A 16,186-nucleotide genomic window follows, 5' to 3' on the forward strand; every position below is an offset into this window, starting at 1 on the left:
CTGTACCTAAGTGGGGGTCTACCTAGGTTGGAACGGGTGGACCTCCGGGGCCCGGTGTCAGTGGTGCTAGACAGTGGGGTAGAGGGAACAATCGGTTCCTCCTCCCTGCTAGAGTGTGGGGCAGGCGGAGGTGCAGGGGGGCTGGGTACAGGTTCATCCCTGGGCACTGGCACTGGTTCTGGCTCACGGTTAACCGCTTCCACTACTTCTTCATCCACGGGTTGTGGGAACAGTATCACTGGAAGTATCACCGCGCCGTTCTGTGTAGGCCAGTTTGCTGGGAAGTTACCCATGACAGTGTGGATTACCTCTGCTGCCTTTTCCACCGGTGGAGGAACCGGTACTTCAGCCTCTGCTTTCAACGCTGGGGGGCATTTTTTTAGATGGTCCCGAGAAACTGTGGCCAGGTGCCCCCTTGGTCACGACTGATCTGGTAGGTCTTCCCATTGTCCCACTCGGTGGGTTGTACGACATAAGGGACTTGCTCCCACTGATCATCCAGTTTGTGGGCTTTTCTCTTCCGTTTCAGCACCACATCTCCTGGCTGGAAAGGACCTGCAGGCGCCTTCTGGTTGAACCGGTGCTCTTGCTGTTCTCGACTTCGACTGAGGTTTTTCTCCACATACTCCTGGATTTGCCGGTACTGGGCTCTCCTCCGACTTTCCCACTCTGCCGTTGAAGGGAGTGCTTCCGGAGCCTCCAACCCCATCTCCAGATCCACCGGCAGGCGGCCAGGCCGGGCCCTCATCAGATACGCTGGGGTGCACTTCGTCAAGCTGGATGGGATATTATTGTACATGTCGACCAAGTCGGGTAACTTTTCCGGCCACATGTTCCGTTCTTCCAGCGGTAGCGTCTTGAGGAGCCCCAGGACCAAGTGATTCATTTTCTCGCACATGCCGTTGGTTTGGGCGTGGTACGGAGTGGTCCGGATCTTCTTGCAGCCGTACAACTGGCAGAATTCGTGAAACACTTCTGCTTCAAAAGCCGGGCCTTGGTCGGTCAGCACCTTCTCGGGGTACCCATGGGGTCGGCAAAAATAGGCCTGGAACGCTCGGGCAGCGGTTCGACCAGTCAGGTCCTTAACGGGGACTACCACCATAAATCTTGAGTAGTGGTCTACCATGGTCAATGCGTAGGTGTACCCACTTCGGCTAGGGGTGAGTTTGACATGGTCCAGGGCGACCAGCTCCAGCGGCTGATGGGTGACTATGGGATGTAACGGTGCCCTCTGGCTAGTCTCGTCCTTTCTCCTCAGTGTACAAGGACCGCACTCTCGGCACCAGGCTTCCACCGATTCACGCATCCCACTCCAATAGAACCGCTCCCTCAACAGCATCTCCAGCTTCTTCCACCCGAAGTGGCCAGCACCATCATGGTATGCCCGCAGGACAGTAGCAACCTCGGCCTGAGGAACGATCAACTGGCATATTTTCTCATGGGTCTTTGGGTTGATCAGCTCACGGTACAGCCTCCCTTGTTGTAGGTAGAGCCGTTTCCGTTCTTTCCACAAGCGTTGGGCTTCGGCTGGAGCGGCAGGGTCTATTCCCATAGCACCCTGTTCCACCAGGGCCTTGACAAGGCGGACAGCCGGCGCTTGGTCCTGGGCGTCCTGCCACTCTTGACTGGGCCGCGGGTCCAGATCCACCCGTTGCTGACATACTTGTACTCTCTCAGTAGGCGGCTGGTGAAACGCAGGCAACTCAATCTCCTCGAGGTCGTCATCCTCACACCCCTCTTCCGACAAATGGGGCATCCGGGAGAGTGCATCTGCATTGATGTTGACACGACCAGCTCGGTACTTTATGGTGAAATCATAGTTGGCTAACCGGGCTACCCACCGCTGCTCCAGCGCGCCCAACTTGGCCGTGTTCAGGTGAGTTAGCGGATTGTTGTCCGTAAACGCGGTGAATTTTGCCGCCGCCAGGTAGTGGTGGAACCGCTCTGTGATAGCCCACACCAACGCCAATAGCTCGAGCTTGAAGGAGCTATAGTTCTCAGGGTTCCTTTCGGTCGGCCGGAGTTTTCGGCTGGCGTAGGCAATCACCTTCTCCTTTCCATCCTGGACCTGGGACAAGACCGCTCCCAGCCCCACGTTACTGGCGTCCGTGTGGAGGATGAACGGGCGCCCATAGTCAGGGTACGCCAAGACCTCTTCTCCGGTCTAGGCCGCCTTCAACTGGCCAAAGGACTCCTCATGCTTGTCCTCCCACAACAGTGGGGCTCCAATGGGTCTACCGCCCTTGGTCTGTCCCACGAGGAGATCTTGCATGGGGGCAGCCATCTTCGTGTACCCCTTTATAAAGCGCCGATAGTACCCCACCAGACCCAGGAACTGCCTTACTTCCCTCACTGTGGTTGGTCTCGGCCAGCTCTGAATGGCAGTGATCTTCTCAGGGTCGGGGGCGACGCCCTCCGCACTCACCACATGTCCTAGATATTGCACCCTGGGTTTCAGCAGATGGCACTTCGAGGGCTTCAACTTCATCCCGAACTTGGCAAGGGACGCGAACACCTCGGCCAGGTGTTCCAGATGGGCCTCATACGTCTGGGAATAAACAATCACATCATCCAAATACAGCAGGACGGTCTCGAAGTTTAAATGTCCCAGACAGCACTCCATCAACCGTTGGAAGGTCCCGGGGGCATTGCACAGCCCAAACGGCATGCTATTGAATTCGCAGAGCCCCATCGGGGTGGTGAAGGCGGTCTTCTCCCGGTCCTCGGGGGCCACGGCCACTTGCCAGTATCCGCTGGTGAGGTCAAGGGTCGAGAAGTAGTTTGCAGTTCTCAGTGCAGCCAAAGATTCTTCAATACAAGGCAATGGATATGCATCCTTATGGGTTATCTGGTTGATCTTCCGGTAGTCCACACACATCCGCATGGTACCATCCTTCTTCTTGACCAGTACCAACGGAGCGGCCCAGGGACTACAACTGTCCCGAATAACCCCTGCCTCCTTCATATTCTTCAACATATCTTTGGCACACTGGTAATGTGCAGGGGGAATAGGTCTATACCTCTCTTTGATAGGGGGATGTTCACCCGTGGGAATGTGGTGTTGGACCCCCCTGATCTGCCCAAAGTCTAGGGGGTGCTTACTGAAAACCTGCTCGTATTCCTGCACTACCCTGTGTACCCCTGCCCTGTGATGTGTAGGGGTATCATCAGTGCCCACATGTAGCTGTTGGTGCCACTCCTTGGTGTCCCCCTGGGTTGGGGAAGTGCTGGTGGTAGGTGGGAGTGTGGATGGACGGGTTTCCTGGATAGTGTGAGGGTCCAGGGTGAGCAGTTTGGCAATGGTGGCATACCGGGGAAGCCTGACCTCCTCTTCCCCACAGTTTAACACTCTCACAGGCACTCTCCCTTTCTTCACATCTACCACCCCTCGGGCGGCCACTACAGTGGGCCAGTGCTCAGAAGGCATGGGCTCCATCATTGCAGGGTAGTCACGCCCCTGAGGCCCTACTGCTGCCCTACACCAGATCATCATCTCACTTCTAGGGGGCACAGTCAATGGAGCAACATCCATCACTCGCACTCCGCCAATCTCCCCTCCGGTTGAGCTTACATGCTGGCGGTACATCAGGGCGCGGATCTCACGCTGCACAGCCCTCTGCCGGCTCCCCGCCGCCGTGGCGGCTAGCTGCTGCAAAAGGTTCAGCACATCAGCCATGCAGTGTTCCATCACATTGGTCCCCAACACTATTTTCGGGTTATGATCACTAGGCTCATTCATGATCACAATCATACCCTGGTGTTGCAGTTCAGCTTGCCCCACTGTCATAGCCACCTCTTTATACCCCACCTGGGTCAATGGAAGTCCATTAGCGGCAATCAAATTTATACTATTGTCTGGAGGCGCCAGCTCGTCTGTGGCCCAATATCGCTGATACAATGTGTACGGTATGGTAGTTACCTGTGATCCAGTGTCCAAGAGAGCCATCACGGGTATGCCGTCCACAGCCACAGGGATGATAGGGCGGGCCCCGACGTATCGGTCTCGCCAGTCCGGGGGGCCACGGTGTTCTACTCCTGAGGATTGGCCCGGGGCCCCAGGGGTTGCTCGTTTAACGGGCACTGTCGGTAAACATGGCCCGGCTTACGGCACTTGTAGCAGATTGGAGGTCTGCTCCGCGGGTTGTTAGCATCCAGGGAACATCTTCGGGACTGTCAGCAAGCTGTATCTGCGCTGGGGGCTGAGATCTGGTCAGAGGTTGTAGTGCAGCAAGGATTTTGGCAAGGTCTCCATCCAGGCGACGGACCTGGGCTGCCAGTTCTTCCACTGTGCTGCTCGAGGCTGCAGATAGTAAGGAGGTTGGTTTGGCTGAGGCCGCCACAACGGGAGCTGTCTCGACGGGCCACGGGACGGGTTCCAGAACTTCAGCAGCTGGGGGCTGTAGTGCTTTGATAGCTCGCTCCTTTAACACAGCAAAGTCCACATCAGGGTGTTCCAGAGCCCACAGCCGGAGTTGTTTACGATCCTCAGGGGACCTCATCCCCTGCGCAAATTGCTCCACTAACATCTTGTTGCTATCCGCCTCATTAATAGAGTTCACCCGCTTTAGCGTGCGGAGGGCGGTCTGCAGACGTAGAGCATAGTCCCGAATGCTATCCCCAGCTCGCTGCCGGCACTGGTAAAACTGCATCCTCAGCTCAGCTTCAGTCCGGGTCTCGAAGGCAGTCTGTAGCTTCTCGAAGATGGTGGCTACAGAGAGCCGGTCCCCCTCGGCCCAGGTCTCCGCTTCCTGCTCCGCTGCACCGGTTAACTGGCCTAGCACTATCGCTGCACGTTGCTTATCAGTCAGGGGGTACAGCTCTAGCAACGGGTTAAGCTTTTTCCGGAAGGCCTGCAAGGCATCCGGTTTCCCGTCATACTGCGGTAGCCAGGCAGCTCCGGGCGCATAGGGCAAGGAAAACGGCATGACCTGAGCAAGCGCGGGGGCCGCGGCACCTCCCGCCAGTACGGCCGGGACCTGGGCAGGCCCATTCCCATCCGCGGGTGCCGCTGCGGCTGCGACCACCGCTCCTCCAGCGGCTCCGTCGGGCGCAGACATCTTGTTTCCGTCCCCCTTAGCTCTTTCCGGCCCCTCCTCTCTCGGGGCGGAGTTTTGGCCTTCGCGCCTCTACTGCTCGAGAAGACGCTCGAGCGGGAACTTTTCGCGCCAAAGATGGCGGCTTCTGAAATTTTTCTGCCGGATACCTCCGGCGGTAACAAGGCGCACCTCTACCAGACGGCAGAGCGGTAAGATCCTGTTCGTGACGCCAAGTTGTCGCGGGCGGGGAGGAGGGTGTCAGCACACCGCGCTCACCCCTTCTGCTCGGGTCCGGCAGTTGCTCCTGGTGGCTCGAGCTGCGGGCCGGATCCCGGGGTGTCTCGAGCGACACTCCTCGCCCGTGAGTGAAAGGGGGGTGTTTGTTGGGATTATAGTTCGTGACGCCACCCACGGTTGTGGTGATGGCACCACCGCTGCTCAGTGTGGGGGTCCCGGGGATGGTGATGGGAGCAGCCAGGTGTTGTGTTGCCCCTCCGTGGGTAGGGGTTGGTGATCCCGGGGCCCGGTGAAGAGATGTAAAGTGTAGGGCCTGGAGGGTGCAGGGACGCGGGGGCAGCGCTGTGCTTTGCGGCACTGTGGTACTCACTCAGCCTGAGACACGGACACAGTTTGTACGGTAAACCAACGGCTGGTAGGACGGTCCCACAGACGGTTGCACCTGCACTCCCGGTAGGTGACGTCTCTCTTCCTTGCACCTGTTTGACTGATGGTAGCGGTGGATTCCCTCCGGTTACCCGCTCCCCGACTGCAATCTGGGCCGGAGGAGCTCTACACTTTGCCCGCAGGCGCTGGCCATGGGGAAACTGGTGCCCTGGCGGAGGCGGTGTCTCCCCGGTAATGGTCGGGCTGTTGCCGTCAATCGGGACTTTGTTGCTGGGGGATCTACGTCCCCTTCACTGACGGATTCGGCAAATTGGGCGACTCCTAGCCTTGCCGGGGTCCGAGAGGCCCCTGCCCTGGTGCTGACTGTCCTTCGGAACACTGCTCCAGACCACCGGGCACACAGCCAACGGGGTCCTTCCAGGAACTTCCAAACGGTCCCCCTCCGGACAGTCACCGCCGTCGCTGACCTTGCTGTTCTAGCCCTACACACAGCTGGGCTCTCAGGCTCTGCGCACTCTCTGCGCTCTCTCCACTTCTTGCTTTCCTCCTTTTCCACTTTCCTTTCCTTACTTTCACTTCTTGTTGTTTACTCCTACTTGAGTTCCTCACACTTGCCCTGCCTGGGCTTGTCTGCACTCTTCCCCTGCCCGGGGCTAATCTGCCTGGTACTTCCTGCCTCCAGAGTTGTGAGCTCCTTGGTGGGCGGAGCCAACCGCCTGGCCCACCCCCTGGTGTGCATCAACAGCCTGCTGGAGGAAGGCAACAAGGGTTTCTGGTTAGCAGATGTGCCTACCTGGAGTGTGGGGTGTGGTGGTGTTGTGACCTGTGTCCCCTGGCTTGCCCAGGGCGACACACTCACGTGCGGGATCTCAAGGAGCTGATGGTGACGTTGCTCATGAAAATCCATGGTATCACGCCCATGATACCATGGAAAGTATGCAAACACCCATGGGGAGATGCGACACCCAGGGGACTAAAGCCTGTGATCATTTACATGGGAACACATAAGTTATAAAACATTTTTTTATACATTCATATTACATAATATTATAACACAGGGTTGGGTAGGAAGGGATTTCTAGGCCACAAATCACGCTGTTTGTAGGTTAGAATACATAAGGGACCTGATAGGTTCCCTTTATGTCCAGGCTTATTGAAAAGCAGGCCAGTCACGTCTATAAATTACGGATGTAACTGACTTCTTGTCCGGTTCTGTGTGCTCATCCACATTGAGGACAGGTACCAGAGCAGCCTTTATATCACAGGCATCCGTAAAACAGACCAGAATAGTGAATATTGGGATTTTTTTCCGTCTGTGTCGAAAATTGTCCATGGACACTGGTTCAATATTAATTTTATTGCTGCAGTTGATCAAGGAGTTCAGTGATTTGCTGGTACAGGAAAACATTTTTTCATTTTTTTTTATTTTAAGGGGTTGTCCACTATTGAACAACCCCTTCTTAAAGGCCACAGCGACCCAAATAAAATAAAAACAACACATACTCACCTCATGGACTGGTGCAGACAGTTCCAATGATGTTGGTGCTGTGTCTCCGGGCACTCGCTTGACAATGTTATATCGCTTGAAAGCTGCAGTCACTGATAGGCTGCAGTCTTCACAGGTCTGTCAGATGAAACTGTTCCATCTGACACAAGTGGAGAGGCTGCAGCCAATCACAATGTCACATGATTGCCAGGAGAATCAGCACTGACGCCCCTATAATGGCACAGGTCAGGTGCAAAAGAGTCAGGTCTGTGTCTTGCTCTGCACGTGTCTATTTTGAGGTCTACCGACACATAGAGAAGTGAACTAATACAGTTGGGGTGCATCCTGATTAGGTACACCTTGTCATATGGGATGGCTTTTATGCTCTTTTGATCAAAACAATGTCAACTAAGTACCCTATGTTATTTATATGTACTTTTACTATTTATTGATTTACTTACTGCAGGGTATTTGCACATTTTACTGTCTTTTTAATGGCCACAGTGTGAATATGCACCTACACATTGCACTTTCATAATATGTGTTCCAGCTCATTTCCTTAATTTTGCTTGAGTTCCGTCAAAGACTACAACTGATTGTGGGGGGATCCTGCAGCTGGAGAGCCTGTGAGCAATTTATGATCTTATTGAAATTGGTCTGTCATACTGAGATGTAAGAAAAATATATTGCATATCACTCACATTCATTATAGATTTGAGGGCTCCATACAATGATACTGTGACGCCCCTGCGGTAACCAGGTGTCACAAAAATAAGGTAATAATTAAGGTAACAGTCCAAGTCCAACATAACTGTGCCAGCCACTACACACACACACTAGCACACCAGGACATTTACACTCGCTGTACCGGCTGGGAGCCTTACTTATCCAGATGACAGGGCTGGGCACTGTAGATAACAGGCAGCCAACTGGGAAGAAGAGACCAGACCTGGGGAGGAGATAGTGACCTGGGGAGCGTGGGGAGTCTGCAGAAGACAGGACGTGGTAGTGAGTTTTGCAGTAGACAGTGAAAGAGGAAGGGTGTCAAGATAGACCAGAGGCTCTTGAAACACATAGAAGGAGAGAAGAGACTGCAAAGAACCTGAGTAGTAAGAACAGCCACTCAGAGGAGGAAAGTAGCTGTGGAGTGAGAGCACAAGCCCCAAGGACAGAGGGACCCTGTGGGGTGGACATCAAAAGCTCACAGTACTTTGCATGCAGGGGTGCAGATCCCCAGACACGGACTTCAAGCCCTCTGTTAACTCTGCCAGGCGAGTGGGGTTCCAGGACTCATCTGCCACCCTTTAACGTCCAAGGCTTCAGCAGCAAAGCGGGACCGGGACACGTACCCTTAAATAGTCCAAGCTGCCTGCGGCAGGACCCAGACACCAGGAGGACCTCCAAGTGCTCCACGCCAGGGAGGACCCACATACACAGGAGTGCACAGGTGGAGAGTGGCACCAGGTTGGCAGGCACAGCCATCAGGACAAGGGCTCACCTGGAATCCAGTAAGTCTCAGGGTGTCAAACCAGTGAGTAAACACCATCAAACTGCCCTGTCTGTCTGGACTTCTTCATTGCCACGCACCTCCACGTTAACCCTTCACCTATCCCAGAGGAAAAGCCCTGCTCACGGAGGGCTCCACTATCCACGCTGCTGTGACACCCTGGACTAGCCAGGAAGTCACAGGTAGGCCCTTACACAAACACCTTCCCCTAAAAATGTAACAGCAGCCAACCTTAAAACCCTGAGTCACCCCTCTCAGGACTGGACATTCACACCCGGGGGGCGGAGCCAGGTGGTTGGCCACGCCCACCAAGGAGTTCGGAGAGCTTCAGGCGGGAAAAACAGGCAGATTAGTGACAGGAGTGGAGGAGAGTGGTAGCAAAGTGTAGACATCTGTCTGGGATCTGGGTCGGAGCCCGGATACCCTGTAGCCAGGAGGCAGACGGTGGTGGCCGCCTGCAGGAGCTGGGATTACAGCCGGTGGAACCGTAAGGGACCGGGACCGGGTAGTGGCCCGCCGGTACTGAACTGGGGAACCGATTGGAAACCGGAGCACTAGGAGGGGTACTCAGACCCAGTACGAGACCCAGAAGCCACCGGACCGAGTCGAATTCACTGATTGGGGTCTGGACTTTAGGTCCTTTCCCACCCAAGACCCAACTGAAGACAACAGCCCAACCAGAGAGATAAAAAGCCACCGCTCAGGCATCGAGATCCCACAGGCCAGCGTTTGCAGGCAAATGGGCTCTGCCAGCACACACAAAGCCGGGGAGCGGACTACCGTTGCTCAGGCATAGGAGCCACCATTCTTCTAAAAGTGAGGTGCAGGAGAAAGGCGGAAACCACCAACCTGAAAAAGGGGAGAAGCGCAGCCGGCTGCGGGCACCACCCATAATCTTGTTTGGTTTACCAGAGACTCCAGCGTGTCTGTAATAGTGAGTACAACAGTGCCCTCGGGCCGCGCACCGCACTGCACCGCACCGACATGCCAGCACGCATCCGCCCTCCTCAGCACCCTCGGGCTCCCGGGACCATCACCCCCTACCAACGGAGGGGTCGACACCAAGCTGCGCAACACTGTCCCCGGGAGCGTTGTCAATGGCAGCAGTGGTGTCCATCCATTCACCACAACCTGTGGGTGGTGTCACGAACTTAACGCCCAAAAACAACTGCGGCCTCGGCCGTGGACCTCCCCATCGAACACCACCCCTCACGTAGCGCCAACATCCCTTCAGAGCGACAAGACCCCGGGTCCGGGAGGAGCTCGAGCCACCCACCGACGAGCCCGGATCCGAGCGGCTCGGCAGGCAACCGAGCGCGGGGCGGTACACTGCCCCCATCCATCATCCCCAGTGGGAACCCGCAGCGGCGGCCCTACTATCCCTGGCTGCAAACCGCGAGTGGTGTGGTCGGACTTTATTTTTCTTTTCATTTTTCATTTAAAAACTGTTCGACGGTGCCCCCAGGTCCGGGACCCCTCGAGCCACGGAATGCCCGGTTCCGAGCAGCTCAGCTTCCCCAGGGCATGACAATACAATATTAGCATTTTTCTGACAGTTTTTTCACCCAGAATAGAAGAATTTTATATTTTTTTCCTCCTCAACATGCATTCCATGACTGCTGTGTCACTTCCTTACCAACTTCCTTTCCAATAGAATTTTTCTGGAAAAGGATAGGTGCAAAAATTCTTTTCACACAGGAGACAAAAATAATGAACCAACAAAGGGCCCTAAAGCATCTGTCTGGCCTGTGTCTATATTATGCATGTCTTTACCTTATATACTTACAGTGTAAACATCCATTCCAATAAAAAAAAGCGAAATAGTAAAATGGGAGCTTTTCATTATATCACACATTTTTTGTTTTGTTTTTAGAACATGAAGTGATTTCACATTTTCTCAAAGCCATCTTTACAAATATCATGAATGTAGTTAAAGTAACTCTCCAGGCACACACTTACTATTAGAGAAGTTCATAAAGTAGAAAACCACGGCATACACAATCCAAGATCCAGAAAGTGCTTTTATTCCATATAACGTGCAGGTAAAATAGCGGGGAAGAGAGAGCCGGGTGCAGGCCCCCCAAGGACGACGGCCGTTTCCAATTGGACCCGTAGAAGCACACAAGGTGTGAAGCGGCCGTCGTCCTTAGGGGGCCTGCACCCGACTCTCTCTTCCCCGCTATTTTATCTGCACGTTATATGGAATAAAAGCACTTTCTGGATCTTGGATGGTGTATGCCGTGGTTTTCTACTTTATGGACTTCTGCTCTGGATATGTCCTCTCCTTGTCCACATACACCCATTATCATTTCTTCTAAAAGGAGGACTGAGGCTGTTCCAAGGTATTCGGTGTAAGGTATAGCAAGGTTCAGTGAGGAACCACTTCTGTTTATTACACACACTTACTATTAGTTATATAATGAGGGCTCACGTATTTAGAAATCTGTGCGTTGTATTGTTAATTAGTTCTCTATCCACTAATTTCCTAATGAGTGAGTGATACAATTCTGTTTAAACAAAACAGCCAATCGGAAGAGGTTGGACTGCAGCATGCAAGGAGAGGGCAGCAGCATGAACTAATGATGAGACAGTGGGTGTGTCTCAGACTACCTCAGGTTCCCTATAGGTACTGTATCTAAACTGTAGTCACAGATAACAAGTGTGCCATAATACAGCTGAGCTAAAACAAACAGCTAAGCAGATGTTAAGAAAATAACTGCAGATAAGCATCACCTGTAACTCAAACTTGACAGACACTGTAATAATGAATGTCACATTATAATATGCAGATTATTCTAAACAGTTATTACTTATAACAACATTATATGATGAAAGTGGAGATTTTATGAAAGGACAGAAAGGGTGGTACAGTATGGAGCATTGTGACTATCTATATGAATAATCTCTGGGGTCAGTAGAGGATTAGTAGAGGGATGAGGAAAGATCTCTTATACCGTAAGATCTTTTAATCACTTCTTCATGCTCAATCTAGAAAATGTATAAGGGTCATTTATTCTTGGTTGTACTGGGCATGCATTTGTAACTGATGAGTCAGATGAAATATGAAGATCTGCAAGCAAAGAATGCTGGTTCTGCTAAGCTTAACTCACCGATGTGTCTGGGTAGAGTCCGGCTGATGATTGGCAGAGGGGGTGACATGGACTGTAGCGAAGTTGTGTCGTCGTCCTGTGAGCAGCCGGCCTGAATGGCACGGAGGTAGCTGTGGCTGCGAGAGCGGAAGTAATTGGGTAGATGGAGGTCAAAAGCTTCAGTTCGAGTATGTTCAGTTTCCCCAAACATTGCCTGAACTAAGGGATAACGCTCCCTCTTTTCTTCTGACATAGGGTATCTAACATCTGGCTCCTCTGGAACTTGAGACAGGGGATATCGTTCCCTTGGCTCCTCAGGCACCTGGCACAATGGATATTGTTCACTCTCTTCTTCCTCTACTTGGCAAAGCTGGAATCTCTCTCGAGGTTCCTCTGGGACTTGACATAAACTGTATCTTTCTATTGGCTCTTCTGGGACCTGGCATAACGGATACCGATCCCTCTGTTCCTCAACCACCTGACTGAGGGAGTGATATCTTTCCCTCTGGTCTTCAATATCTTGTGTTTGGTACTGCAGCAGACAGCGTGGCTCAGTATCCTATGTGAATAATGAAGCAAGGGAATATTTAATAGCTATCAAATTATTATGTCCATATAGATTATCATAATGTATATGCAACCTGAAATATTAAAGTGACAATATAAGTAATATTATTTCTGGAACCATATAACCAACACCATTGCGGCTCTAATGATTGATACCCATAAAGGGCAGAGCTATGCTTTAATCTCATAATACAAAGTACAACTACTGTGGACATAAAAAAGTTATTTTGATATTTTTCAAATATACTGTAAATGATTGAAATTACAAAAAAAAAACCTCATTAATTTCAAAATCAGAACCCCATCTCACAGTCCGGCAAATTTAATTCTGTATTCAATCTAATATGGTCAAAATGCTCCCCTACTCTCTGCGTGTGATAAAAGGGGCAGGCTCAGATTAGCCAGCCCCCTCTGTCATGGCTAATACAGAGACAAAGAAGGGAGCTGGTTTGACTAATAAACGACGCTTAATATAATGCCCCTTCCATTATGTTACACACGCCGAGAGGGCAAGAGGCTTAGTGGTAGAGTTCACGACTTCTAGTTCCAGGGAGACCAAAAGAAAATTGTTAATTTTTTATCCATGCATTTGTGGTTTATCCAAGCATTGATGGTTCATCCAAACATTGGTGGTTCATCCAAGCATTGGTGGTTCATTCAAGCATTAGTGGTTCATTCAAGCTTTGGTGGTTCATCCAAACATTGGTGGTTCATCCAAGCATTAGTGGTTCATTCAAGCTTTGGTGGTTCATCCAAACATTGGTGGTTCATCCAAGCATTGGTAGTTCAATGATAGAATTCCAGCCTGCCACGCTGGAGGCTCTGGTTCGATTCCTGGTCAATGCAGCATAGCATTTTTCTATAGCGGTCTACAAATATCTGAAAGGTAGTCACATTGCAGAGAGAACCCTATTCTCATTAGCTCAAGGAAGTACAAGAAGCAATGGGATGGAACTTAAAGGAAGGAGATTCAGATTAGACATTAGGAAAAACCTTCTGACTGTGAGGGCAGTCAAAGAGTGGAGCAGGCTACCACGGGAGGTAGTGAGCTCTCCATCAATGGAAATGTTCAAGAGGAAGCTGAATAAATATATAGCTGGAATGATTTAGAAAAACCTGCACTCGCAGGGGGTTGGACTTGATGGCCTTTGAGGTCCCTTCCAACTCCTACCATTCTATGATTCTATGAGAAGCTCTCTAACTGTGTGAGACCCAAAGTAGAAATGAGGCACCTGGGAAGAGGAAAGTGAGATTCTGTAACTAAAATATGGCATAATTAGTAAGTTCAATCTATTTGCAAAAAATTTAAATACATTTTTATGCCCCTGGACAACCCCCTTAACCGATGAGATTTGAGCCTCTAGTTCAAAGTGTAAAAACAGTTTTGTTTGGATATTGTTTATCAGTATTGATTACTGGAACTCTATGATTTCTAATGCCAAATAATGGTAAATTAGAGAGGGTAGAAATGTTTGTCAAGTCCTTGAGGTTGTTAGTGTATCCAGTGTCACTCAGCACGGCTGCTTAGATCAGATGCTACAATCCCACCATGGTTTCTCATATAGACTAAACTAATTTCTCTCTCTTGTGCAAGGTAAGAGGGGCAACTTGCAGGATAGTATTGGATATACTTGTTAAATTAGTACTGGACACTGACCTAAAGCAAAGAGAAACAACTACGGTACATAAAACATGTTTCAAATCAAAATAAAAAATATCATAGGACTGCCCTCAATTAGCCATTAGAAACTTAAGGTCACTTTACACACAGAGATAATTCTGCAGCAGATCTGTGGTTGCAGTGAAATTATGGACAATCAGTGCCAGGTTTGTGGCTGTGTACAAATGGAACAATATGTCCATGATTTCACTACAACCACAGATCTGCTAAAGATTTATCTCTGTGTGTAAAGTGGCCTATAGAAACCTTCATAGTGTTAAAAGCGTCCATGAGTCAACTGGAAAAACTTTACTTTTTGCAATACATACTTAAGCCCTAGTCGCCGAAGGTCATGTATTCTGCAATTGGAAATGTAATTCTGTAGCCAAATTGGCTGATGACCTATGCAATTGGCAGCCATGCCAAGAGAAAATCACTTTGCACTTTAATAAGAAATGGAAATGAATTTTAGCCTAAATGTCCTACAGTTCATTAAGAAAGTACATTTTATCGCAGAGTTGGACTATTTAATTGTGTGGCACATGTGACAACTTGAATGCCAAGGCAGTGTAACAATGGCACATAGGCATTTATTGCTGTAGCTTTTTCCAGGTAGGAAAGTTTTGTTTCCATAGAATAAACAGAGACTCATAACCACACAGCCATGAAATACACTGTATTACATGATGCATCTATAAGGGATAAGCAAGTTACCATGCTAAACTCCCCCCGTACCATATTTACTTAAATAAAGACGATAACCACGACTTTATTGCAGAAATGGCCACAACTTTATTTAACCGTATATATGTATACCAAAACTCGTGGCTCAAACATGCCACCCATTGTTAAACATAACCTTATACATATATACCCATATAACCAAACCACCGATAGATCCGTCCGAGAGGGAAACCATCATTCTTAACCCCCCTGCCGTAACCTCCAACCGGCCCAGAGGACCACCTCGGCCGTGACCAACCGGCCCGAGGTGAGGGGTAATAACGTTCCATCGTTAATTACCCCCACCCAGAACCTGCAGGACCTCCACCCACAAGTTCCTATCCACTCCGAAGCCACTCCCCTTGAGCGACTTCGTACCAACAAACCGACTGTCGGTACTCCCAACCTCTCAGACGGACCTATCACCCCGCTGTGACAACAAAACAGAATCATCCATTTTTTTTATTTTTTTTTCGATAGAGAACCATCACCCTTTTCTTTATTTATATCTTTTTTTTTTTTTTTTTATAAGGGCGGGCGGGTGGGGCACAAACTTAACAGCGACAAAAAGGAGGTGACTTTTGCACACCCCCTTTTATACCTCCTCCTACACCCCCACCCCTTCCCTGCTCTCCTCCAATCCCCCCTGCAGTACTTTCTACCAATCCTATGCCCCCATATACCTCCCCCATCCTAACCAAACACTTAACCCCTTACTACCCTGCACCCTCCCGATCGTCATGGGCCTGTTCACCCCTATGGGGCTCACTGCCCCTCTTTATGTAAGGTGAATGGTAGGCATTCAGTACTATGTCTCCTATGATATACATAATAATACATTAACGAGCAAAAGGGTTTTGCTCTTTTGACTTTCAGGTTCCATAACCCACCATCCACTACAGATTTGAGCATGAGACTACAATCACTTTATAGACAATCATCTTGGTCATCTCATACATAAATTTGATTTGCAACTATTTAGCAAATGATCAGTTATGCAGATTCTTGTAATCTGTAGAATGTAAGCCCACAAGGTCAGGGCCTTCTCCCCTCTATACCAGTCTGTCTGCCGTACCTTATATGTGTACTTTGTATGTAACCCCTTCTCATGTACAGCACCATGAAATCAATGGTGCTCTATAAATAAATATTAATAATAGTAATTTCACGGCATTGTTACTGTTTGGCTACGAAAAATCTAAATTTAAATTCTTTTTTATTTTGTTAGTATTTAGTAAATCCATCTTTGGTTTGAACACTGCCTGAATCTTTCTGGGTATGCTCTCGATCAGGTTCAAGTATGTCTCAACTGAAATTTGATCCCAGGTCTCCTCTACATGTTCCCAATGTTGGTATATACTGGTCAACTCACTTGGGTATGTATACAGCTTTATCTTCAACTCTACCTACAAGAGTTCGATTGGGTTGAGGTCTGGAGACTGGGTATCAATCCAGGACCTCTACTTCATTGTCATTGAACTATTTTCTCGTCAA

At 50.1% G+C, this 16,186-nt stretch overlaps 1 protein-coding gene across 2 annotated transcripts in view; it reads right to left on the reverse strand.

Moving 5' to 3' along the window:
- DLGAP4 (DLG associated protein 4) overlaps positions 1-16,186 on the reverse strand; it is a 281,943-nt gene that overhangs the window by 135,823 nt on the left and 129,934 nt on the right. For both annotated transcript variants that reach the window (XM_075349823.1, XM_075349824.1), the window contains one exon: positions 11,764-12,301. In XM_075349823.1, coding sequence (XP_075205938.1) covers positions 11,764-12,301 — 538 coding nt within the window. The remainder of the gene's footprint in view (positions 1-11,763; positions 12,302-16,186) is intronic.

Source organism: Anomaloglossus baeobatrachus, chromosome 5 (assembly GCF_048569485.1).
Source record: "Anomaloglossus baeobatrachus isolate aAnoBae1 chromosome 5, aAnoBae1.hap1, whole genome shotgun sequence".
Classification (NCBI taxonomy): Eukaryota; Metazoa; Chordata; class Amphibia; order Anura; family Aromobatidae; genus Anomaloglossus; species Anomaloglossus baeobatrachus.